General features: G+C 37.4%; 1 protein-coding gene across 1 annotated transcript in view; it reads left to right on the forward strand.

Annotated features, from left to right (window-relative positions):
* The window catches only part of ENTHD1 (ENTH domain containing 1), a 151,484-nt gene that overhangs the window by 106,892 nt on the left and 17,962 nt on the right, over positions 1 to 26,630 (forward strand). The window contains exon 6 of the mRNA XM_010389284.2: positions 17,207 to 17,596. Within this exon, the coding sequence (XP_010387586.2) occupies positions 17,207 to 17,596 (390 nt within the window). The remainder of the gene's footprint in view (positions 1 to 17,206; positions 17,597 to 26,630) is intronic.

Below are 26,630 nucleotides of genomic sequence, written 5' to 3' on the forward strand. Positions count from 1 at the left end.
TATGTCTTCTTTTGAGAAATGTTTATTCAGATATTTTGCCCATTATTAATCATATCTATATTTGCTAATGACTTGTTTGAGCTCCTAATATAATCTGATTATTAATCCCTTGTCAGGTGGGTAGTTTGCAAATATTTTGTCCCATTCTGTGGGTTGCCTTTTCACTTTGTTGACTGTTTCCTTTCCTGTGCAGAAGCTTTTTAGCTTGATGTAATCCCGTTTGTTTAAATTTGCTTTGGTTGCCTGAGCTTTTGTGGTCTTAACACAAAAAAATCTTTGCCCAGGCCCATGTCCTAGAGTGTTTCCCCAGTGTTTTCCTCAGTAGTTTCATAGTTTCAGGTCTTAGACTTAAGTCGTTAATCCGTTTTCATTTGGTTTTTGTGTGTGGTGAGAGATAGGGATCTAATTTCATTCTTTTCCTATAGTTATCCAGTTTGGCCAGCACCACGTATTGAAGAGACTGTCTTTTCTTCATTGTGTGTTCTTGGCACCTTTTACAGTCAAAGATGAGTTGGCTGTAAATGTATGGATTTATATCTGGGTTCTCTGTTCTGCTCCATTGGTCTGTGCACCTATTTTTTAATTCACGCTGATTTGGTTAATCTAGTTTTGTAGTAAATTTTAAAGTGAGGTAGTGTGATGCCTTCAGCTTTATTCTTTTTTTCTCAGGACTTCTTTGGCTATTCAGGGTCTCTTGTAATTCCATATAAGTTTTAGGATTGTTTTTTCTACTTCTCTGAAGAATGTCATTGATATTTTGATAGGGATTGCATTGAATCCATAAATTGCTTTTGTTACTATTGTCATTGAGCATTGAAAATCTTTTCAGTTTTTTAGGTCCTCTTCAATTTCTTTCATCAGTGTTTTGTGGTTTTTCTTGTATAAATCTTTCACTTTTCGGTTAAATTTATTCCTAGGTATGCTGTATTTCTTGTAGCTATTGTAAATGGGATTGCTTTTATGATTTCTTTTTCAGATTATTCATTGTTGGCATATATAAGTGCTACTGAATTTTGTATGTTTATTTTGCATCCTCCAGCTTTACTAAATTTGTTAATCAGTTCTAACAAATATTTTGTGGAATATTTGTTTTTTTCTAAGTATAAGAGCATGTCATCTGCAAACAAGGCTAATTTGACTTCTTTCATTCCTATTTGGATGCCCTTTATTTCTTCTGTTGCCTAATTGCTCTGGCCAGGACTTCCAATACTATATTGAATAAAAGTGGTGAAAGCAGTCATTCTTATCTTTTTCCAGATCTTAGAGGTAAGGCCTTCAATTTTTCCCTGTTCAGTACCATGTTAGCTGTGGGTTTGTCATATATGGCCTTTATTATGTTGAGGTATGTTCCAAGGATGTTCAATGTTACTGAATACTTTTTCTGCATCTATTGATTGAAATAATCTTATGGTTTTTGTTCTTGGTCTGTTGATGTGAGGGATCATGTTTATTGATTTGTGTATGTTGAATCATCCTCACATCACTGAGATGAACCTCACTTATCATGGTGAATGATCTTTTTAATGTGTTGTTGAATTGGGTTTGTTAGTATTTTGTTAAGAATTTTTGTATCTATATTCGTTAGTGATATTTGCCTGTAGTTTTCCTTTCTGTTGTGTCCTTGTCTGGTTTTGGTATCAGGGTAATGCTGGCCTCATAGAATGAATTGGGAAGTATTCTCTCCTCTTCAATTTTTTTGAAGAGTTTGAGTAGAGTTGCTATTAGTTCTTTTTTAAATGTTTGGTGGAACTCAGCAGTGAAGCCATCAGGTCCTGGGCTTTTTTTTGATGGGAGATTCTTATTGCGGCTTTGATCTTGTTACTGGTTCTTTTTTTGAGACAGAGTCTTTCTCTGTTGCCAGGCTGGAGTGCGGTGGCACAATCTCAGCCCATTGCAACCTTTACCTCCCAGGTTTAAGTGATTCTTGTGCCTCAACCTCCCGAGTAGCTGGGTTTACAGGCATGCACCACCACACCTAGATAATTTTTGTATTTTTAGTTGAGACAGGGTTTCACCATGTTGACCAGACTGGTCTTGAACTCCTGGCCTCAAGCGATCCTCTCACTGCAGCCTCCCAAAGTGCTGGGATTACAGGCGTGAGCCACTGTGCCCGGCTTAATATTTGCGTTTTATCCTTGGGAGCTCCAGTGTTATAATTGTTATATCCTCTTGCTGAATTGACTCCTTTGATCATTGTATAGTGACTGTCTTTGTCTCTTCTTCAGACTTGGGTTTGTAGTCTGTTTTATCTGATATAAGTATAGCTACTCCTACTCTTTTTTGGTTTCCAGTTACATGGAATATCTTTTTATACCCCTGCACTTTTGGTCTATGTGTGTCTTTACAGGTGAAGTAGGTTTTCTGTAGGCAACATATAGTTGGGTTTATTTCTTTATCCATTCAGCTACTCTGTGCCTTTTAATTGGAGAATTGAGTCCACAGTATTTTTTTTTTTTTTTTTTTTTTTTTTTGAGATGAGTCTTGCTCTTTCACCCGGGCTGGACTGCAGTGGTGTGATCTTGGCTCTCTGCAGCCTCTGCCTCCCAGGTTCAAGTGATTCTCCTGCCTCGGCCTCCTGGTTAGATGGGACTACAGGTGCATGCCATGACACCCAGCTAATCTTTTTTGTATTTTTAGTAGAGAGAAGGTTTCACTATGTTGGCCAGGCTGGGTGACGTCTAATCTTTTTTGTATTTTTAGTAGAGAGAAGGTTTCACTATGTTGGCCAGGCTGGGTGACGTCAAGTGATCCACCTGCCTTGGCCTCCCAAAGTCCTGGAGTTACAGGCCTGAGCCACCACACACAGCCCCCACAGTATTATTGTTAAGTAAGGACTTATTACTTCTGTTTTGTTGCTTGCTTTCTGGTTCTTTTGTAACTTCTTTCTGTCTTCCTTTGTGGTTAAGTGATTTTCTCTGGTAGTATGTATTAATTAATTGCTTTTCATTTTAAGTGAATCTATACCACAAGGCTTACCAAAAAAAAAAAAAAAACCATCTTATAACAAGTTATTTTAAAGAGATGACAACTTATTTTAGATCACAAAGAAAATAACAGAAACAAAGAAAAAATGGAAAAAAAAAAAAACCTTCTATGCTTTAACTTTATCCCCTTCACATTTTGACTTTTGTTTGTGTCAATTTACATATTTTATATTACCCATCTCTTAGCAGGCAGCAATAGCTATTATTGTCTTTGATAGATTTGTCTTTGGGGATTCATACTAGAGTTAGAAGTGGATTTCACAACACAGTTACAGCATTAGAGTATTCTGGCTTGTCCATGTACTTAATTTTGCCAGTGGGTTTTATACCTTCCAATTTCTTTTTTTTTTTTTTTTTTCTTTCATGTGACTGTCTTTTTTCTTTCAAACTAAATAACTCCCTTTAGCATTTCTTATAAGACAGGTCTGGTGGTAGTGAATTCTCCCAGCTCTTGTTCACCAATTTATTTTAAAATTTCAGTTGTTATTTTTCATTTTTAGAAGTTCTATTTGGATCTTTGTTAAATCTGCTTGGTTTTGTTTTTTTTTGGTTTTGGTTTTGGTTTCTTTTTGAGACAGTCTTGCTCTGTCGCCCAGGCTGGAGTGCAGTGGCGTGATCCTGGCTCACTGCAACCTCCACCTCCTGGGTTCAAGCAATTCTCCTGCCTCAGCTTCCTGAGTAGCTGGGATTACAGGCATGCGCCACCATGCCTGGCCAATTTTTGTATTTTTGGTAGAGACGGGGTTTCACCATGTTGACCAGGCTGGTCTTGAACTCCTGACCTCATGATCCACCTGCCTCAGCCTCCCAAAGTGTTAGGATTACAGGCATAAGCCACCACACCTGGCCTGCTTTTATAATCTCTTACACCTTGCACATCTTTCAGAAATACTTTATTTCTCTAACCACATTAAGTATATCTGTAGTTGTTTTATCTTCTGTGCTTAATAAGTTTAAGGTTTAAAGGCTTCACTAGCCTAATTATTCTGGCTTTTGTATTCTTGGGCACGTTTGTAGTACATGATCTGTCCTCAAAAATATTTGTTGCATGAATGAAGATATGTGGAAGGCATGGGAATAAAAAGAGTAACAGGAACATTAGCAGATAAATTATAGTATAGTCCTATAAGTCATATTATAAAAAATATAAGCAAAGAACTTTAAGAACAAGGACCATACAACTGCCTCTGTCTAGAAGAAGAGAAATGGTATTTGCCATCTTAGGTATTCAGTAAGGTGTTTCAAAAGGGGCATGTTCTCTGGTATGCTGTAATGTTTAAAGTTTTAATAGGTGTCTTTTTTGCTTATTTTGAATAATAGAACATTTATGTTTCACAAGAAATAATACTTCATCTGAATTTATGATCTAAGTGATATTTAAAGGCTTGTTTCAGTGTTGCAGACAGACCTGATTTTTACTCTGTGTCGAAGTTTAAAAGTGTATTAGTGGCCTGTATATCTAATAGGGAATATGTCTGAGAGTTGTAGTTCTTCATATCACTGTCATATTTACATAGTATACCAGTTCTCTTGATCTCAATACCCCCCTTCCGAGAATTGGCAGGTTCAAGAGAATGCATTGTGCTTGCAGATCATAAATACAGGAGTATCAATGGGGAAGGGAGAGCACCTGGTTTGTTGACATTCCCATCCACTTCCAGTTAGGGCCATGGCAGGAACTTCCTGTAATCCCCCTTCTTCAGACTGTTTCGTGATACCAATAACCATGACTAAATAGAGTTTGCTGTGTGCCAGGCACCTTTTCAAGCATCTCATATATTTAATTCACGTCAGAATTAAACCTCTGACCCAATTTAGCTTAAATTTTTACTCTTCTATAATCACCTGTAGGGTTTTATTGTCATTTTAAGGGTTGGCCTGATGGCCATATACTCTTGTGCCCTCAGGCACCTGCTCATCTTGTTCAGTCTGGCATGCTTTATAGAGCAGGGAAACCATCCACATGCCAGAGACCAGGCTCCGTTGAAACTCTCGCTAGCAGAAACACAGGAAACGTCGCAATAGATAAAGATCACCAGCTTCACAAAGATATTTTCAGCTTTCATTTTTATAACTATAATCTATTGAGAGAAATTATGGTTTTTGTAATTGGTGGAACCTTAACTATGGTTTAAAATTTAATGAGCACCCTCTACCTGTTTTATAATCCATTCATTATAATCCATTTTAATGGCATGAAAGTCTTTAGCTGACCACTTAATTTTTTTAAAAAGCACCTTTATAGAAGAAGCAAGTTACATGAAAAAAAGCACCTTTACATCTGTCCAGATCTGTATTTGTCCATGAGAAATTAAGCCATTATTTCAAGTTTATATTGAAGTGGTAGTACATGATGCTTGCCATATTTCATGACTGTGTTTTAAAACTATGTTTTCTTAATACTTAAGTATAATATACACTACAATTATATGTAATGATATATAAAATTCTCAGGACCTACACTGTGTACACACACATACACACAATCATAGGGAGATTATAGCTATTCTAACTTCTTATGATTATTTAGGTTTTATGCATGTACTGTAAGAAAAAATATATTAAAATTTTCATGTCAAGCATGTTATTTAAGTTGCACATTCAATATTCATTTTAACTTAGTGGTTTGTCTTTTAAACCAATAAATGTAATAAGCAATTTAAATCACTCCTCTATATTAATAATTTATAACTGTGGCCTCTTAGCAAAATGGCCTTATTATTACCTTCAGGTCCTATTTCCTCTGTTGACTTAATTACTAAAGTAGAAGCTCCTTCAGTTACACATTTTTAAACTACAGAAAGACATATTTTGGCATCCATCTTTTGTCCTGCTTGCCAGCTCTCTGCTTTGTAGCTGTAATTGGATAGTATGTATCAGAACAAGGGCAAGATCATAGCAATAACTCTGTTGGAATATAACCCCACTACTAGATTCACAATAATGAATACAAAATAATATACACTGATTGTAACACCTGAAAGAATGCAATGGGATTATTGCAGAATGAAAAAGAGGTAGCAGGGTGGAATGTTCCTATCTGCACACAAAATCTCTTAACTCAGAAGCAAATCTGAAGTTCTCTTTCAACAGATTTCATCGTCATCTGCAAACTGGCAAAAGTATTCTTAGTTACTTTAACAGCTTAGCTATTCTCTTTTGTCCTTCGGCTCAAAGCATGGAGGTGTTTTGTCGTTTTTTCCTACTTCAGTCATTTTCATGATAGTCTGTATTTAAATTTGCAGCCTGATGTCTTACATAGGGAATAAACTAAAGGATACCTAAAAGATAACTGTCAAGAATAATCAAGCCAGCTTTAATGAGACTCATGTGTCAAAGTCCCATTTTGCATCAGTCAGGTATATTGGCAGGTATAAAAGCGCTGTATGATAAAGAATACTGGGTATAGTCTCGTAATTCAATACTGGGCTTCCTGTCTAGGAGTCAGCTGGATAGATCCTCGAGAACAAAGCTCTTTGACATTCAGGTTCAAATGGAAAGAAAATGAGAAGGCAGATAAAGCAAGCCAACCACATTAATTCACCTGTACTCTTCTGTCTTTTCAGTGGAATTCAGAGAAATTCTCTCCCAGCAAATGTTGGAAAGACCTGATGAAACAATCGGTTTAGTGTTTACAGAGTATACATTTACATGTTTGTGTTCAAACATACAAAGACAGTATTCAGCTGGGTATGGTGGCTCATGCCGGTAATCCCAGCACTTTTGAAGGCTGAGGCGGGTAGATCACTTGAGCCCAGGAGTTCAAGACTACCTGGGCAACATAGCAAGACCTCGTCTCTACAACTAATTAAAAAAAAATTAAACAGATGTGGTGGCATGTGCCTGTGGTCCTAAGCTACTTGGGAGGCTGAGGTGGGAGCCTGGCCAGGCTGCAGTAAGCCATGATCGCACCACTGCACTCCAGCCTGGGTAACAGAATGAGACCCTGCCCCCAACCCCTTAAAAAGAAAAAAAAAAAGACAGTATTCATTGCAGTTCTCCATCAAATCTCCTCAAGTTCTTGTGGACTTCAGAAAAGTTTCCACAAATGCTGCATTATATATATTCAAGAAAGCATCTACCCAAAGCTGTCTTCCTGGGAGAAGGCAAGCAGCACAGATACACAGGCCAGCTGTGTGCTGACTCAACTCCATTTCCATTCCCATGGTCCTGCACCTCCAGGAGCAGCACCAGGGACAAATGGAGTGAGCCCAAGGGGAAACTGAGTCGCTTTATGGTTATGAACACGTACATATCAAGCTGTTAGAATTGTTAGTAAAGAAAAAACCTGGTGCAGCTGGTTCTCCCATACTTCTCTATTCCTTCTTTTATTCCCCTAGTAAATAACATTGATTTGGGATTTGGGAATCTGGGCTTAGAGTTCTAGTTCTGCTCTTTAATCATTGTGTGATCCTGAGCAAGTCACTTGATCTCTGGGATCAAAGGGACTAAGTAAAGACCTCTCCTTTCTCTATAGTTGAATCTCTTTTAATGACCAAATCATCCAGCTTATGATTCATTGAACACACACTTATCAAGTGACTACAGGTATACTCTGCTAGTTGCCTGTGGGTTGAACAAGTTGAATAGGATCTGTGACCTGAGGGGTTTGCAGTACCCTATAGGTGATGGCTCTATAAACATATAAGAAGTTATAAATAATAACTTTGTTTACCCCTGTATTTCCAGAGCTTATAAGTGTCTAAGACGTCCTTGTACTCAATAAATATTTGACAAATGAATATTTGAAATAATGAAATCAATGGAAAATGTGAGTATTCACACTGTACTATGTAATAGCAGAGAAAATGGATTCATTTTAACTTGAAGGATAGAAGATTTCACTAAGGAGGTAGTGTTTGCATGAGGCCTTGAAGAATGAAATCATTTTTGATGGAAAAGAAGGGTGAAGAAGAGGATATTCTAGGCTGAGGGAACAGCATGAGCAAAAACACAGAGGCATGGAAATGTATGTTTTTTTAAGGGACATGAATCTGGAAGCTGAAAATCAGTTCGATATAAAGAGACAAGGAACATTTCAGGCAAAAAGATCAGCACAGGTGAAGGCTTAGTGCTGAAGGGGAGCATAGAATTTGAAGACTGAAAGAAGTATAGCTGGATCATACAGCTTTAGAATAGTAGCACAAGATGAGGCAAGAGAGGTAAATAGGGACTAATTTATGCAGAGCCTTGTAACCAATGTTAAATAATTTGAAGAAGTATTGGGGAGAAATAACATCTGATTTTCATTTTAGAAAGGTCGCTCTGACTGGGCTGTGTAGAGTGGCCTGAGGGGGCAAGCTGGAGAGACCTCTTAGAGGCTGTGGTAACAACCATAGTTCCAAGATAACCTGAGTGACTGGGAAGCTGCTGGTTATATTAACAGAGGTAAAGCAAACACCCAAGGATGAGGAGGCTGGAGGATGATAAGACTTCCCTGAACAGATAAATAGGTAGATATTTAGGGCTAAAAATCAGCAGAGGTCAGGGTTCAGGATTAAAATGTGTGAATTACTTGTCCACAGGTGACCGTCTAGATCTAGTGTAAGTATAATAATAAATGACATCACCCTGAGAGATTGTAGAGGCAGAAGAGGAAAGTCAAGGACAGACAGTGTTTACATTTCACAGGAAACAGGGCCAGGAAGAATGCTGAGAAGATTGCCTAGACAGATAGGAGGAGAGCCAGCAAAGTTCGTTGAAGGCATCTGAAGAGGAATGAGTTTCAAAGAAATTGTCTTAAGATTTCAATTTCATTCTTTCTCATCAATCCTGTCTGTCAAAACGTCTGCCAGCCCTGGTTCCGTCTATGTCTCCAGATTGAGCTCCTCTGCTCTCTGTGTGCACTGTGCACTCATAATGCTGAATGCTTTGTACCTGCCCGGCCACTACCACACAGCACGTTGTGTACAGCCTTCATTTCTTTGCTGAAATTGTTCCCTTTACTTGGACATCTTTGTGTCCTTCTTCTCTTGCTTGACTTTTTCCTCATGCTTTCAGCTTGGTTCAGATATCACTTGTTTGAATCTCTCACACATCTTTATACATCTAAACCTAACACAATGCCTGAATTTGTAGTTGCTTATTTTGGTATTATTTTGGTATTAAATTAACCTTACAATCTGAATTATTTCACTGGTCTCCTGGTTTTCTTATTTCTATTATCTCCCAACCCCAGAGAATTGCAATTAAAGATACAGCAATAATTTTCCTAAAGCATTATATATGTCAGAATCTGGTCAGGAGGCCAAAAAATACACCAGCTATGAGGTTAGCAGCTTTACTGAGGTATGATTACCATTCAATAAACTGTACATGCTTAAAATGTATAAATTTCTTCTTTGACTCATGGGTATTTGAAGTATGTTTTCTAAATTTCCAAATATTTAGGAGTTTCTGCTAAGTACATTGTTATTTCTACATTCAATTCCATTGTGTCCAGAGAACCTAATAGAAGGCTTTGGGCTTTTAAAGCTTATTGAGATTTAGTCCAGCACATGGACCATCTCAGTGAATAGACCATGGGTACTTGCACACTTGCAAAGAAAATGTGTTTTCTGCCATAGGAGCTTTATAAATGTCTATTAGGTTGAGGTAGTTGATGTTAAGTCTTCTAAATCCCGCTGATATTTTGTCTACTTGTTTTATCCATCACTGAGTGAAGGCTGTTAAGCTCTCTAAATACGACTTAGTTGGATTTGGCTAGTTCTTTCTTTAATTCTCGAGGTGTTTTGTTGTTGTTGTTGTTGTTGTTGTTGTTGTTTTGTTTTTGAGGCAAGGTCTCACTATGTTGCCCAGACTGTTCTCAAATTCCTGGGCTCAAGCGATCCACCTGCTTTGGCCTCCCAAAATTCTGGGATTACAGCCATGAGCCACTGCGCCTAGCTGTTTCTTTAATTCCGTCAGATTTTGCTTCATGTATTTCAAAGCACTGTTCTAAGGCATATATACATTTATGTTTGTATCTGCCAGATGATTGGCCCTTTTGTCATTATGAAATATCCCTTTTTATCTCTACGAATACCCCTGGTCTTAAAGTGTATTTTATCTAATATGAATATAGCCACTCAGCTTTCTTATACTTATCGTTCCATGGTATATCTTTATAAAGCATTTACTTTCAACCCATTTGCAATGTTGTCTTTATAGGGTGTCTCTTGTATACAGTATATAATTAGATCTTTTTTATCCAGTCTGAAAATGTGTGCCTGTTAATTGCATTTACTGTGGTTATTGAAATGGTTGGCTTTACAACTACTATTTTTCTATTACTTTCTCCTTGTTTCATTGGTGTTTTGTTCCTCTGTTCCTACCTACCTTCCTTCTTTCGAGCTAAGTTAATAATTTTTAGAATTCCACTTTACCTATTAGCCTTGGTAGTTATATCAAGGGATTAAATTATACACCTTTAGGTATTCACAGTCTATTTAGAGTTAATATCATGTCACCATTGCATATAAAATATAAGAATATTGCAACCATATAGGTCTATTTACCATCTCATCATTTATGCTATAGTCCAGGGGTCCCCAGCCCCGGCCCATGGACTGGTAGCAGTCTGTGACCTGTTAGGAACTGGGCCACACAGCAGGAGGTGAGAAGCAAGTGAGTTAGCATTACCACCTGAGCTCTGCCTCCTGTCAGATCAGCAGTGGCATTAGATTCTCATAGGAGCACCCTATTGTGAACTATAAAGCGAGGGCTCTAGGTTGCACACTCCTTATGAGAATCTAATGCCACATGATCTGAGGTAAAACAGTTTCATCCCCAAACCATCCCCCCGACACCCTGTTCTGTGGAAAAATTGTCTTCCACAAAAGCAGTCCCTGGTGCCGAAAAGCTTGGGGACTGCTGCTATAGTCATTTAAATTATATTTACATTTGTTATAACACTCCACACAAATTGTTACTTTTTTTTAAAGAGTTACATATATTTTTTTTTAAAAAATGAGAGTAAAAACAGTCTTTTACATTCACCTATATATTTTCCATTTTTAGAACACTTTATTTCTTCCCAAAGATCCAACTTTCCATTTGGTATACTTTGTCTTCAACCCAAAGTACTTCCATCAGCAATTCTTGTTATAAAGTTTTTTCTACTGGCAATTCATTCTCTTAGTTTTTGTTTATCTTACAATGTTTTGATTTTTGCCTTCAATTTTAAAGAATATTGTTGCTGGATATAGAATTCTGCATTGACAGTTTTTTTTTTTTTTTTAAGCATTAAAAAAATGATGTCATTCTGCTATCTTCTAGCCTCTGTTGTTTCGGATGAGAAGTCAGTCATCATTGATCTCATTCTTCCCTTATATAGAATGGGTCATCTTTCTCTGGGTACTTTCGAGATTTTCATTTTTATGTTTGATTATCAGCAGTTTGACTATAATGATAGCAGGTATGGTTTTCTCTGTAGTTTTGTTTTGTTTTGTTTTTACCAGATTTCTCCCCTTTCTAGTGCTGTGGTAGCTCCAAATCTTGTTTTCTGGTTCTTATAAGCCAGTTAAGACTATGGTTTTAGCCCACTTTTAGCCAATCACTGTAGAGCTGGCTGGATTCAGGGTAGCAAGTTGGAAAAACAGCAAACTTCCCCAGCGTTCTCTGCCTTCTAACTCTTCTCCCTCTCTAGTTTCTGCCTACTTTTGGTCCCCCTCCTATGCCTTCAGGTTATTGGTTTCTGTATATTTTTTAATTTTCTGGCTGTTATCTACAGGAGAGTTGGTCCACTTGAAACTACTCTGCCATTATCACAAAAATATGATACAATAGAGAGAATTTAATACAAAAATATTAAGTATTAAAAACAGAAAGGGCAGAAAAAGAGTATAGGTTAAGCACATCTAATCGGAAAATCCAAAATCCAAAATTTTTTTTAGCACTACATAATGCTCAAACGTCATGCTCAAAGAAATGCTAGTTGGAGCATTTCAGATTTTGAATTTTCAGATTAGGTATGGTCAGCTGGTAGCATAATGCAGATATTCCAAAGTCTGAAAAAGTCCAAAATCTAAAACACTTCTGGTCCGCAATTCCAATAAGGGACACTCAGCCTGTACCAGGATATCGTGAAGGTAGCAACTGCAGGGATAAGTCACCCGCCCTAACGCTGGAGGAGTTATTCAAATTTAGAAGCTTGGAGAAGGGGCTCTGTGGGGTGCTGACCCAGGCCTCTTAGGAGGGGGTGCTGGTTGGCGGGTGCTAATGTTAAGAGAGTATGATAAGGCTCCTTCTACAAGTGTTGGAAAAATGCAAACTGGCAAGAACGCATTCTTTCCATCTTCCCCACTGATGGAGTGGAGAAGCGTTGCAAGGGTGTTGCAGTCAGGAGTGGGAGACAAACAGGAAGGAGCAAGTCCTCTCTTCCTACTCTAACCTTCCCATCTACCTCTAGCACCTCTTGTTGGCAGCACCTAACAAAAAGCTAACTGGCAAAGTATGAACATGGTATGTGGTGTCCCAGCTCCAGTATCACAAAGCAAGAGTATAGAAGGGTGTGAGTATGAAGCTGACACAGCAGCTCAGTAGCTGCACAGCCCATCCATTGCCTACTCAGCATCATACACATTCTACACATATTTAAATTTCCAAGCAACAAAAACGACCCTATTTTTCTACCTAACAAGATACAACTATCTTTGAATGAAGATGCTTTCCCCAAAACAAAGCTACAAAGTTCTCAGACCTCTAAGATACCCAGACCCCAATTTCTAAAATTTTCTGGAGTTATGTTGTGAGAACTGGTTTCCATCAGATTGGCTTTCCCCTCTATAGGCATTTAGGTTTTGCTGCTTCTAATCCTCCACAAACTTTTCCTTCTCACAAAATTTGTTGACATTTCTTATCTTTTGTTGTCCTCTCTTCTCTTCTGTTCTATTTCCATTTCCCCTCTGGTTGGTGCCTTTTTATTCCACTTCTGTCATTTCAGTGGGTTTTGAGAAAGGAGGGGAGAGTGATTATATCTTGTAGCTAGTACTATTGATGCCCCACCCCATATGCTCTTGGCCTTCCTCTGAGTACTGCTGCAGCCTTGGTGACCAGTTCCCATTTACACTGAAAGTACCTGCATCTCTCTTCTTCTCTACCCAGGAGCTTTCTCCAGAGCCCTTAGACTTGTTCATCCTAAGTGCAGGGCAGCCTGGAAGTTGCAGGGATTTAATGCCCAGAGTCAACCCTCAACCAGTGATAGTAAGAGTTATTGAAAAAATATTCCACCTTCTCATCCCTGGGAGAACAGTTCTGAGGCAACCCAACAGGAGTGGCCCTCATTTTCCCACAACAGTAACTTGCTTGTTAATATACTCTTTATTGACTTTTGTCCCTTCTTTGTTTTAACTTTCCCGGTCCCTCGTTTGTGCTTCTTCAAATCACTGGCCAAATTACTTGCATCCAAGTCTGCTTTTTGGGGTATCCAAACTAAAACATGTTCAAACTGCTGTTGAGCAAGTATATTCCTGTTCATTCATTTATTAGAAAGCTACAATTTTTTAGACACTGTGAAATTGAACTGGTAACTTATATTATTATTTTTATGTGTTTATCATACATATACCTGTGTGTACATTTACACAAGTTTGTATGTGTATATGTCTCTATCTATATATACATAATCCATACTTTGTTCATTGACAATAGGAATTCATTGTTCATTGATATTCGTTCATTGACGATAGGAATTGTGACTTCCACTTATGCATATGTCCTGCGTCTAATACAGTCCAGTGTAAACAGTGGGTACTAACAGTTATTTCTTGATGGACCATTCCTATTTTTAGGCTTCAAATACAGTATACATTGTTATACACAAAATCAACATATAAAGTTGATATTAAATGATTTATAAATTAAGACATAGTTAAAGTTAACAAACATTTGATACCTCCTATATGCAAAAGCATGATGCAGGTTATAAAGTCAAAATGCAGGAACTTAATATGATATGTGATAGGCACTAAATAGCGTATAATAAAGTGAAAAAGGAGTTTATAGAAATATTACCTCAGAGAAGGGAAGGATTAAGATAGAGTGGTAGGCATGATTGGAAATAGCTTCTAGAAGTAGTATTTAAGGAATAGTAAGGTTTAAAAAGAGTTAAATAGGCAGAGAAGAAGAGGGTATTCCAGTGTTGGAGTGCAGGGTGGGGAATCAGTGGTGATGGTCAAGAGCCCTGCGTTAACATGGAGAATGAAGCTAAATGGACCTAAATGCTCATGGCATATGGAGTGACAGGGAGAATGGCCTGACTGAGGGTTTGTTTCCTGTTGAGTAGCAATAGAAAGTAAGCAATGGAGGGCCTTTGAAACCCAAGGAATTTGTACTTTCTCACTGACACAAGAGGCAGTTTTTGAAGGATTTTCAAATATAAACTCTAAAGTAGTAATTCAATTGGAGAGGAATAATTTGACGCATTGCATAGACAGTAGAGGTGGACAAACGCTGATGGAAGAGAAACCTGGTACAACTTGCTTTCTAGAATCTTCAAGACTCTTTAGCTTTCTGTGTAAGTAAACATTTTTCTCTTTGAAATAATGTACTATGCATTTCAAATCATTATTTTTCATTTGGCTTCTTCTAGGTCAGAGTATTTGATTCATTTAAAAAGTTAGGGCTGGGCGCGGTGGCTCAAGCCTGTAATCCCAGCACTTTGGGAGGCCGAGATGGGCGGATCACGAGGTCAGGAGATCGAGACCATCCTGGCTAACACGGTGAAACCCCGTCTCTACTAAAAAGTGCAAAAAACTAGCCGGCGAGGTGGCGGGCGCCTGTAGTCCCAGCTACTCGGTAGGCTGAGGCAGGAGAATGGCGTAAACCTGGGAGGCGGAGCTTGCAGTGAGCCGAGATCCGGCCACTGCACTCCAGCCTGGGTGACAGAGCAAGACTCCGTCTCAAAAAAAAAAAAAAAAAAACCAAGCAACCAAAAGATTGCAGCCTGTTCTTCCTCAGCTATTGGGAAAGGGGGTTGATAGAAATGGAATGACTTCTGTCTGGTTTGCTTCATTGAATTTTAAGGATTTGTTCATTTGTTTCATTTTAAACTTTTTTCTAAACCTTAAAATGGCAGCCATACAGACAACTTTATGCATCCCAATTTTGAGATTTAGATTAAGTGTTGTGAATATTTTCATCAGAAAGATCTAGTCATTCTGAAATGTCCTAGTTTAATATTGCTAAATTTTAAGATGTTCTTGTTACATATAGAGCAAAACATTTTTGTCCTGTTTTTCTCAGATGTAAAATGAAAGTCAGTGGGAAAATATTTAACTAAAATTCACTTTTAATGAATGCTTTGATATAAATGTGGTGATATGCAAAGTCACTTTGAAATACCATAAATCTAGTAATCTAGTATTCTACTAGGAATATATTAGTTTGAGTTTTTTTTTTTTTTTTTTTTTTTTTTTTTTCATAGAAATGGGGTCTCACGATGTTGCCCAGGCTGATCTCGAACTCCTGGGCTCAAGTGATTTTCCCACCTCAGCCTCCCAGTAGCTGGGACTACAGGCACTGTGCCTGGCTTATATTAGTATTTTTAACAGACTTTCAATCATCTAAATATATTTCAGTCATATGCAAATGAGGAATATTTTAGGAGAGGTTCTTTTCATCTACCTATTTCCTTTCATCATTATTAAGCAGTTAAACTATATTCAGTTTAGAAAAATGAAAGCGTTCCTTTTTCTTTCATGTTTGTGCTTCAGTTTCCCTTGCACCCAGTGAGCATTCATTGAAACTGTCCTCTGGGAATGGCACTGTTAGGTGCTGGGACACGAAGATGACTCCTTGTAAGGTCTCCTCAAGGAGACTTTTGTCAAGTAGGGGACAAGACTTGTAATAAATGAGATATGAATTGTTATAATTACTCACAGAGCTTCAACAGGACATGTGAAGATAGGCAATAATAGGATAGGGTGAGGAAAGAAAGGGTCAGGGCAAGCTTTAAAGAGAAAGTGATATTTGAATTGAATTTTAAAAGATGAGAGGATGGAGGAGAAATGGAATTTCTGGTGAAGATAGCAATATAAATTTCTGGAACTGTCTAATTCTGTGGTACATACCAGCAGCCTTTTTGCTAAGGCTAACCTCCAACTGCAGATGAAAATGAAAAGGAAGGTTTTTAGAGACAAAGGAAAGTTTCTTTTCTTTAATAACGCAGAGCCCAAAAGTGATGAGGACAGCATACAAATGTGCATTCTGAAGTATTTTATGACATACACCGTGATGTATAATCACTCGATAGTGAATCACACAATTTTTGTGTCCCTTTGGGAGCTTCAGAAGATAACCTCTTCCTTTGGCCCTCTTCTACCTCATTACGCTTCTCACTTCATGAACACAACCTCATAAAAATCACGGTCTTTCTTTTCATGTCCCCGTTCAGATGGAGCTGTTGCAGAGCAAGCCCTGGCGCTGAGAGTGTTCCTAGCAATTTGCATCTAGAAACTTGGACCAGGTCTATGACGCATAGATTCAATAGACATTCCTAGACCAGGCCCACCTGAAGTTTCCGTTTCTTAGAATTCCTTCGTTGTCTTCTATTTGCAATAAATATTGTCTGTTATATTCTAGGGACTATTCTAGGTACTTCGGTGATATTAACCACTAGAATGGACAAAGATCTCCAACCCAGTGGAAGTTGCATTTTACTAATTGTCAGAACATCTCTGAAAGATTGTTTCCTTTCTTCCATATAGACAAAGCGTTTATTAAAATTAAGCTTCTACCTAAAGCATTGAGTTTCTTTAATGTGCCTTGTATATAGAAACTGTGTGGAAGAATACATTCTTTATTTTGGGGGAGAAAGCTTTTTTTTTTTTTTTTGGTAGCTGAGGGTTCTGTAAGGATAGACCAGTATGATGTGGCATATTTTCCCTAGTTTATCTTGTAAAAAAGATGAAAGTTGGAAAGTACTAAAAATATGGTGGTTTCAGCGACAGATAAGTGGGTGAAGGGAGAAATATTTAAAGACAAGTTATTTGAAGCTTTCCTTGCTTTGTGCTTCACTGAGGAGAGAGGGAGAAGGCAGCTACCAAAATGACTAAGGCGTCAATTATAGCTTGGGTGTACTTTAAATAGGCAGAATATAGAAGCATAGTAAGAAAGCAGAAGGGCTAAATAGGAAAGAATTCTGTTATGACATTAAGAAATCCTATTTATTAAAATTGCAACAGATTTGAAATAGAGTATTTTTAGTTTTTTTTTTATTATAGTTCTTATTTGTTATTTTATAGAGGCTGTGCCTACTGTCTCAGAAAATAGTCCATCTGGGCAGACAGATGTGAATTTGGACAAGAGATCAGATGGTACCCTTACAAATACTGTAACAGAAAACCTCTTGGAAACACCTTTAGAAAAGCAATCAGCTGCAGAAGGTCTTAAAACATTGCCAATTTTACCAACATGTTGGTCGTCAAGTAAAGAGGAGTTTATCAGCCCCAACTTAAGGATATCAAAGTCAGATTCTACTTTCCATAACCAGGCCTCTGTAGAAACACTCTATCTCTCTCCCTCATTCAAAATATTTGACCCAGCAAAGGAGACTGTAATCAACAAGGCCTACCAGAAACCACCACAATCCAGCATTCAGATGGATGATAAAATCCTCAAGACAACCACATGGGGTGAGTCTACCAAAAACAAAAACAAAACAAAAAACCTCTTTTGAAGCATTATTTTACTTTTCTCTGCTTTCTGTCTCCTTTTTTGGTTCCCTCCTTTCAGTCTTCATCAGTGATACTAAAATGTACATGCCATACACATACTTTTTAGTTGGGAAAGTACCCCTTTTATTAAAGGGCCAATAGATAATTCATCACCGTGGGTTCTGAGTCCTTCATTGAATATATTACCATAAGTTCTGAGCAATTTTGGTACAGACCAAATTAGAAGGAACTAGCATGAAGTAAGTGCTTTCTGTTAGACATGTAGATTACTTATTAAGAGATTATATGAAAAAGAATTGGTTATTATGTATATTGGTATATACACACACCCCCACCTACACACGGGTGTATGTGTGCCCTTTTAAAAAGGGCTGTGTACTGATTGCACAAAAGAGATGGGGGATCTTGTCCTTTTTGTAGTATATATTATATATTTTTATATTATAAAGATATAAAAAACATTAAGAAGACTGCAATATTGTTTAGACTGGGTAATAAAGGATAAAGCCAGTTGAGATTTCAGGTTATTGGCTGTCAGTTACTACATCCTCCATTATATAATTATGCTTTCTACTTTAAAGTTTACTAGTAAAATAATAATTTTTTGTTTATGAATTTTTCAAAGACTAAGTAGTAGTTTTATTGGTTCTTACATATAATAGTGCTAACCAACTCATATAGATATAAATTAAAATTTATTTATTTTTATTAGGGACAGGGTCTTATTCTGTTGCAATCAATGCAATCATGGCTCACTGAAGCTTCGAACTCCTGGGCTCAAGCAATCCTTCTGCCCCTCAGCCTTCCAAGTAGCTAGGACTACAGGTGCATGCCACCACACCTGACTACTTTTATTTTTTTGTATGTGGAGGTGGGGGGGTCTTGCTATGTTACCCAGGTTGGTCTTGAACTCCTGGCCTCAAGTGATCCTCCTGCCTCAGCCTCCTAAAGCTCTGGAATCACAGGTATGATCCACTGTGTCTGGCCAATACAAAGATTTTAATGCGAATCTCTTAAACAGACTCAAACTCAGATCAAAAGTACATGTAAATATAAACAATGGAAGCCACCATGTTGAAGTTAAAGAAATTTATATTGGTATCATTAAGGTCAATGAGGAATAAAAGATTTTCCTTGGTGCTCTTTCGAGAATTTTTTGATATTGAATAGCCTAAAGGTAGTAAAACTGATTCTCAGTTTTGTCCACCAATTAACTTTTCTTCTGAGACTGCTGATGTGGAAACCAGTTAGTACTGGTTATGATGGCTCTGATGGCTCATGTGCCTGGCTGTCCCTGGGAAGTGGATACGTTTGGTTCATTTATTTCATGAATACCACAAGATGAGTGAAAATACTTTTTGGTTGTTTTGAGTGTACCAAGTACACTTAAAATTTAGCAAGAAGTTCCTCTGAAACTGGTTAACAAGGAGAATTTTTTTGTCTGCTTATAATAGATAGTATTGGTCTAATTCTACTACCAAAAATACTTATTAAATCTAGGAAATTATTAAAAGTTGGTTTGAAGTCATCATCAAACAACCAAGTAGAAAATACATAATAGGTTAAGACACGAGGGGGAAGGAAATTATGAGTCCCTCATTCACCTTAGTTTCCCCACCTTGAGTCATTCGCCAGTTCTCGAGCGAGATAATAGAAGCTGAAGAAAAATCAGAGGCGTAGGCTTTCCACGGTCTCACTGAGCTTGGGAGACATGGTAGGAGTTTGGGCTTTCAAGGTGTCAGGGACTTGAAGGGCCCATAGTCCAGAGGGAGGGAATCACAGAGAAGAAATCCTAAAAATCTTTCTGTCGTTTCTTACTGAAACATTTGCCTACTGCTAAGCTGCCTGCATTCAGGATGAGATGCCAAGAAACTAAATGGGAAGCAGCTTCTAAAAGGCCAGTGAACTATGCAAAGATTCTGGTGATCTCGTGATACAAGGAAACAAATGTCAGAGTTCAGGATACAGCAAATGGTAGGAGTCATGGGAAACACTCCAGGCTTTCCACTGGGACCCCTGATAGGCTATACCCTAGGCCTCAGGACTATACTGTAGGAATAAGGACGAACGAGAAGTTGAGTAGCCCTCACAAATACTATTAATAAAACCTATTTCACCTAGAGCAAAGTGATGGACTTGTATTCCATCTGCCTTCCAGAAGACAATTCAATCCTTTCTTGAGAGCTCTTAAAATTTTTCATTAAAAATTTTGGCTTTCAACCAAAGTTACCAAGCATACTAGGAAATGAAAAAATGGCCAGAAATATAGGAGAAAAGTAGACAACAGAAACAGATCCACAGTAATCTAGATTCTGAATGTATAAGATAGGTACTTTAAAATTATGATTAATATTAATATGATCAAGAAGACAGGAAAGATGAAGAATTTCATCAGAATACTAGTACCTATTTTAAAAATCAAATGGACTGGGTACAGTGACTCATGCCTCTAATCCCAGCACTTTGGAAGGCTAAGGCAGGGAGATTGCTTTGAGGCTAGGAGTTCAAGATAAGCCTGGGCAACATAGAGAGACCCCATCTCTACAAAATATATATATATATTAGTCAGATGTGGTGGCATGTGCCTGTAGTCCTAGCTACGCTGGAGGCTGAGGCAGGAGGATCACTTGAGCCCAGGAGGTTAAGGCTGCAGTGAGCCATTATCATGCCACTGCACTTTAGCCTGGGTGACAGAATGAGATCCTGTGTCAAAAAAAAAAAAAAAAAAAAAAATCAAATGAAAATTGTAGAACTGAAAAATACAGTAGCTGAAATTAAGATTCTGAGAGTATTCTTCAGTCCTCATAGCCTGGAGTATCAGAAGAGAGTTCAGTTCTGGTAGGGAAGCTGGAAAGTTATGAATGAAAACCTAAAAGAGAAGGAGGCTGAGAAGGGGCAAATCTTATTATTTGTGTATAAACTCTTCTCAGATTCTTGATTGACCACTAAACTATACATATAGGGGGACCCAGTGAGTCTGACCAGAAAAGAAAATCCTACTGGAAGCCAAAAGAACTGAGATGAGACTTCAGCTTCTGCTTACTGGAGGGCTGACAATTTGAAGAGGCCAGGCAAGTTATCTTCCAACCAGAACAAAAATCAGTGCTCTTTAGAGGAGTATCACAGAATCCAGACACTTTGCAATGTATCATCCAGATGTCCAGTGTAAAATTTTAAAACTCACTAGGCATTTGAAGAAATAGGAAAGTATGAGTCATAATGAAGATATTAAAAGTCAGTAGAAACTGACCCTTAGATGACCCAGGTGTTGCAATTAGCAGACAAATTCTAAAAGCAGCTATTATAAATCCATTTAAGAACTTAAAGTACTCACAATGAATGAATAGAAAGGAGCATCTCAGCAGGCAAATAACTGTAAAAAGGAATTAAATGAAAGTTCTGGAGCTGAAAGATAAATAATTGAAATGAAAATTTTACTGGAAGGGCTTAGCAGAAGATTAAAAATGAAAGAAAGAGCAAATGAATTTGAAAATAGATCAATAGAAATAATCTGATCTGAAAAATGGAAAGAAAAAGATTAAAGAAAAAGAAACAGAGAGACTCAGTCTTGTGAAACAGTGTCAAGCAGTCTGACATTGATGTAACTGGAGTTCCAAAAGGTGAGGAAAAGACATAGGGTCAGAAAAAATTATTTGAGGAGATAATGCTCAAACCTCTCCAAATGTGTGAAAGAAATAAACTTTCAGATCCAAAATGCTCAATGAATTTCAAACAGAATTAAAGAAAAAAACCACTATGTCTAGACACATGATAGTTGGACAGCTGGATTCCAGAGATAAAATCTTGAAAGCAGGAAGAAAAATTATCATATTACATGCAGAGGACCAAGAATATGAATGACACCTGATTTTTCATCATAAGCAGTGTATACCAGGAGACAATGAAAAGTCATCTTGTAAGTGTTAAATGACAAAACCTATTAACCCAGAATTCTGTATCTAGCAGAACCAAAAAAAAATGAAAATGAAAACAGGCCTTGATTCAAGTGAATAAAAACTGATCGTCAGGGAATCCATACTACAAGAAACACTGAAGGTATATTTTCAGCCTAATGAGAAATTGTGTTAGTTACCTGAATTTACAGAAAAGAATAATGAGCACTGGAAATGATAAATACGTGCATAAATATAAAATACTATGCATGCTTTTTCTTCTAATTAAAAAGTACATGTAACTCAAGCAAAACGTATAATACTGTATTTTGGGATTTAAAACATATGTAGATATATATTGCAACATAGCACCAAGAATGAAAAGTTCATGGAATTATACCATTGAAAGATTTCTATATTTTACATGAAATAGTACAATATTAACTATGATTAACTCATGATAAGTTAAGCATGCATATTTACACTTGTAAAAAGGAAAGTGGTATAGCCAAAGTCCTATTGAGGAATTAATATGGAATAGTAAAAATATATTCGAGCAACACAAAAGAAGAAAGGAGGGACAAAAACAGACAAATAGAAGGCAGAGAGCAAAATAGAAGACCTAAATCCAAGCATTTCAATAATTACATTAAATAGAAGTGGAATAAACTTTCCAATTAAAAGGAAGAGACTTTAGATTGGATAGAAAAACAAGACTCAACTATATGCCATCTATGAGGGAAGTGCTTTAAATACAAAGACATAAATTGATTGAAAGTAAAACAAATAAAAATATGTACTATGCAAGCAGCATAATAAAGTGGGAATGGCTATGTTAATGCTAGACAAAATTGACTTCAACCAAGGAGTATTACTAAATGAGGACATTTCATATTGATATATAGGCCAATACATTAGGGATATATAGCAACTAAAAGTGTATATGCACATAGGCTCAAAATAAAGGGATAGAGGAAGATCTACAAAGCAAATGGAAAACAAAAAAATACAGGGGTTGCAACCCTAGTCTCTGATAAAACAGACTTTAAACCAACAAAGATCAAAAGAGACAAGGTGATTACATAATGGTAAAGGGATCAATTCAACAACAAAAGCTAACTGTCCTAAATATATATGCACTCAATACTGGAACACCCAGATTCATAAAGCAAGTTCTTAGAGACTTACAAAGAGACTTAGACTCCCACACAATAATAATGGGAGACTTTAACACCCCACTGTCAACATTAGACAGATCAACGAGACAGAAAGTTAACAAGGATGTCCAGGAATTGAACTCAGCTCTGCACCAAGCGGACCTAATAGACATCTACAGAATTCTCCACCCCAAATCAACAGAATATACATTCTTCTCAGCACCACATCACACTTATTCCAAAATTGACCACATAATTGGAAGTAAAGCACTCCTCAGCAAATGTAAAAGAACAGAAATTATAACAAACTGTCTCAGACCACAGTGCAATCAAACTAGAACTCAGGATTAAGAAACTCAAAACCACTCAACTACATGGAAACTGAACAACCTGCTCCTAAATGACTACTGGGTACATAACGAAATGAAGGCAGAAATAAAGATGTTCTTTGAAACCAATGAGAACAAAGATACAACATATCAGAATCTCTGGCACACATTTAAAGCAGTGTGTAGAGGGAAATTTATAGCACTAAATGCCCACAAGAGAAAGCAGAAAAGATCTAAAATTGACACGCTAACATCACAATTAAAAGAACTAGAGAAGCAAGAGCAAACACATTCAAAAGCTAGCAGAAGGCAAGAAATAACTAAGATCAGAGCAGAACTGAAGGAGATAGAGACACAAAAAACCCTTCAAAAAAATCAGTGAATTCAGGAGCTGGTTTTTTGAAAAGATCAACAAAATTGATAGACCACTAGCAAGACTAATAAAGAAGAAAAGAGAGAAGAATCAAATAGATGCAATAAAAAATAATAAAGGGGATATCACCACTGACCCCACAGAAATACAAACTACCATCAAAGAATACTATAAACACCTCTACACAGATAAACTAGAAAACCTAGAAGAAATGGATAAATTCCTGGACACATACACTCTCCCAAAACTAACCCAGGAAGAAGTTGAATCCATGAATAGACCAATAACAGGCTCTGAAATTGAGGCAATAATTAATAGCCTACCAACCCACAAAAGTCCAGGACCAGACGGATTCACAGCCAAATTCTACCAGAGGTACAAGGAGGAGCTGGTACCATTCCTTCTGAAACCATTCCAATCAATAGAAAAAGAGGGAATCCTCCCTAACTCATTTTATGAGGCCAACATCATCCTAATACCAAAGCCTGGCAGAGACACAACAAAAAAAAGAGAATTTTAGATCAATATCCCTGATGAACATCGATGCAAAAATCCTCAATAAAGTACTGGCAAACCGAATCCAGCAGCACATCAAAAAGCTTATCCACCATGATCAAGTGGGCTTCATCCCTGGGATGCAAGGCTGGTTCGACATATGCAAATCAATAAACATAATCCAGCATATAAACAGAACCAAAGACAAAAACCACATGATTATCTCAATAGATGCAGAAAAGGCCTTTGACAAAATTCAACAGCCCTTCATGCTAAAAACCCTCAAAAAATTCGGTATTGATGGAACATATCCCAAAATGATAAGAGCTATTTATGACAAACCCACAGCCAATATCATACTGAATGGGCAAAAACTAGAAGCATTCCCTTTGAAAACTCGCACAAGACAGGGATGCCCTCTCTCAACACTCCTATTCAACATAGTGTCAGAAGTTCTGGCCAGGGCAATCAGGCAGGAGAAAGAAATAAAGGGTATTCAATTAGGAAAAGAGGAAGTCAAATCATCCCTGTTTGCAGATGACATGAGTGTATGTTTAGAAAACCCCATCGTCTCAGTCCAAAATCTCCTTAAGCTGATAAGCAACTTCAGCAAAGTCTCAGGATACAAAATCAATGTGCAAAAATCACAAACATTCTTATATACCAATAACAGACAAACAGAGAGCCAAATCATGAGTGAACTCCCATTCACAATTGCTTCAAAGAGAATAAAATACCTAGGAATCTAATTTACAAAGGATGTGAAGGACCTCTTCAAGGAGAACTACAAACCACTGCTCAGTGAAATAAAAGAGGACACAAACAAATGGAAGAACATTCCATGCTCATGGATAAGAAGAATCAATATCGTGAAAATGGCCATACTGCCCAAGGTAATTTATAGATTCAATGCCATCCCCATTAAGCTATCAATGACTTGCTTCACAGGATTGGAAAAAACTACTTTAAAGTTCATATGGAAGCAAAAAAGAGCCCGCATTGCCAAGACAATCCTAAGTCAAAAGAACAAAGCTGGAGGCATCACGCTACCTGACTTCAAACTATACTACAAGCCTACAGTAACCAAAATAGCATGGTACTGGTACCAAAACAGAGATATAGACCAATGGAACAGAACAGAGCCTTCAGAAATAATAGCACACATCTACAACCATCTGAACTTTGACAAACCTGACAAAAACAAGCAATGGGGAAAGGATTCCCTATTTAATAAATGGTGCTGGGAAAACTGGCTAGCCATATGTAGAAAGCTGAAACTGGATCCTTTCCTTACACCTTATACAAAAATTAATTCAAGATGGATTAGAGACTTAAATATTTCTAAAACCATAAAATCCCTAGAAGAAAACCTAGGCAAAACCATTCAGGACATAGGCATGGGCAAAAGACTTCATGTCTAAAACACCAGAAGCAATGGCAACAAAAGTCATAATTGACAAATGGGATCTAATTAAACTAAAGAGCTTCTGCACAGCAAAAGAAGCTACCATCAGAGTGAACAGGCAACCTACAGAATGGAAGAAAATTTTTTGCAATCTACTCATCTGACAAAGGGCTAATATCCAAAACCTACAAAGAACTCAAACAAATTTACAAGAAAAAAACAAACAACCCCATGAAAAAGTGGGCAAAGGATATGAACAGACACTTCTCAAAAGAATACATTTATGCAGCCAACAGACACATGAAAAAATGCTCATCATCACTCACCATCAGAAATGCAAATCAAAACCACAACGAGATACCATCTCACACCAGTTAAATGGCGATCATTAAAAGTCAGGAAACAATAGGTGCTGAAGAGGATGTGGAGAAATAGGAACACTTTTACACTGTTGGTGGGACTGTAAACTAGTTCAACCATTGTAGAAGACAGTGTGGCGATTCCTCAAGGATCTAGAACTAGAAATACCATTTGACCCAGCCATCCCATTACTGGGTATATACCCAAAGGATTATAAATCATGCTGCTACAAAGACACATGCACACGTATGTTTATTGCGGCACTATTCACAATAGCAAAGACTTGGAACCAACCCAAATGTCCATCAATGACAGACTGGATTAAGAAAATGTGGCACATATACACCATGGAATACTATGCAACCATAAAAAAGGATGAGTTCAGTCCTTTGTAGGGACATGGATGCAGCTGGAAACCATCATTCTCAGCAAACTATCGCAAGAACAGAAAACCAAACACAGCATGTTCTCACTCATAGGTAGGAATTGAACGAGAACACTTGGACACAGGAAGGGGAACATCACACACCGGGGCCTGTCGTGGGGTGCGGGGAAGGGGGAGGGATAGCATTAGGAGAGATACCTAATGTAAATGACGAGTTAATGGGTGCAGCACACCAATATGGCACAGGGAGAAATTACACAAATCCACAGTTTTAATTTGAGATTTTACTATTCTCAGCAATTGATAGAACTAGGCATAAAAATCCATGAGTATGTAGAAAGTATGAATAACTATTCAAAAACTTTAACTTACTTGAAATCTCCAAATCATGACATCCAACCACTGCAGAATACATTATTTTTCTTTTTTTAACATTCTTTTTCAAGTGCAAAAGGAACATTCACCAAGAAAGAACACATACTGCATCATTAAAAACAAAAAGTATTTTGAAATAAAGTGTGGTATGAAAACAAAAAGTAACAGTAAATTTCAAAAGACTGAAATCTTAAAAAGTATGGTCTCTGGCCACAGTAGA

Source organism: Rhinopithecus roxellana, chromosome 13, assembly GCF_007565055.1.
Source record: "Rhinopithecus roxellana isolate Shanxi Qingling chromosome 13, ASM756505v1, whole genome shotgun sequence".
In the NCBI taxonomy this organism is placed as follows: Eukaryota; Metazoa; Chordata; class Mammalia; order Primates; family Cercopithecidae; genus Rhinopithecus; species Rhinopithecus roxellana.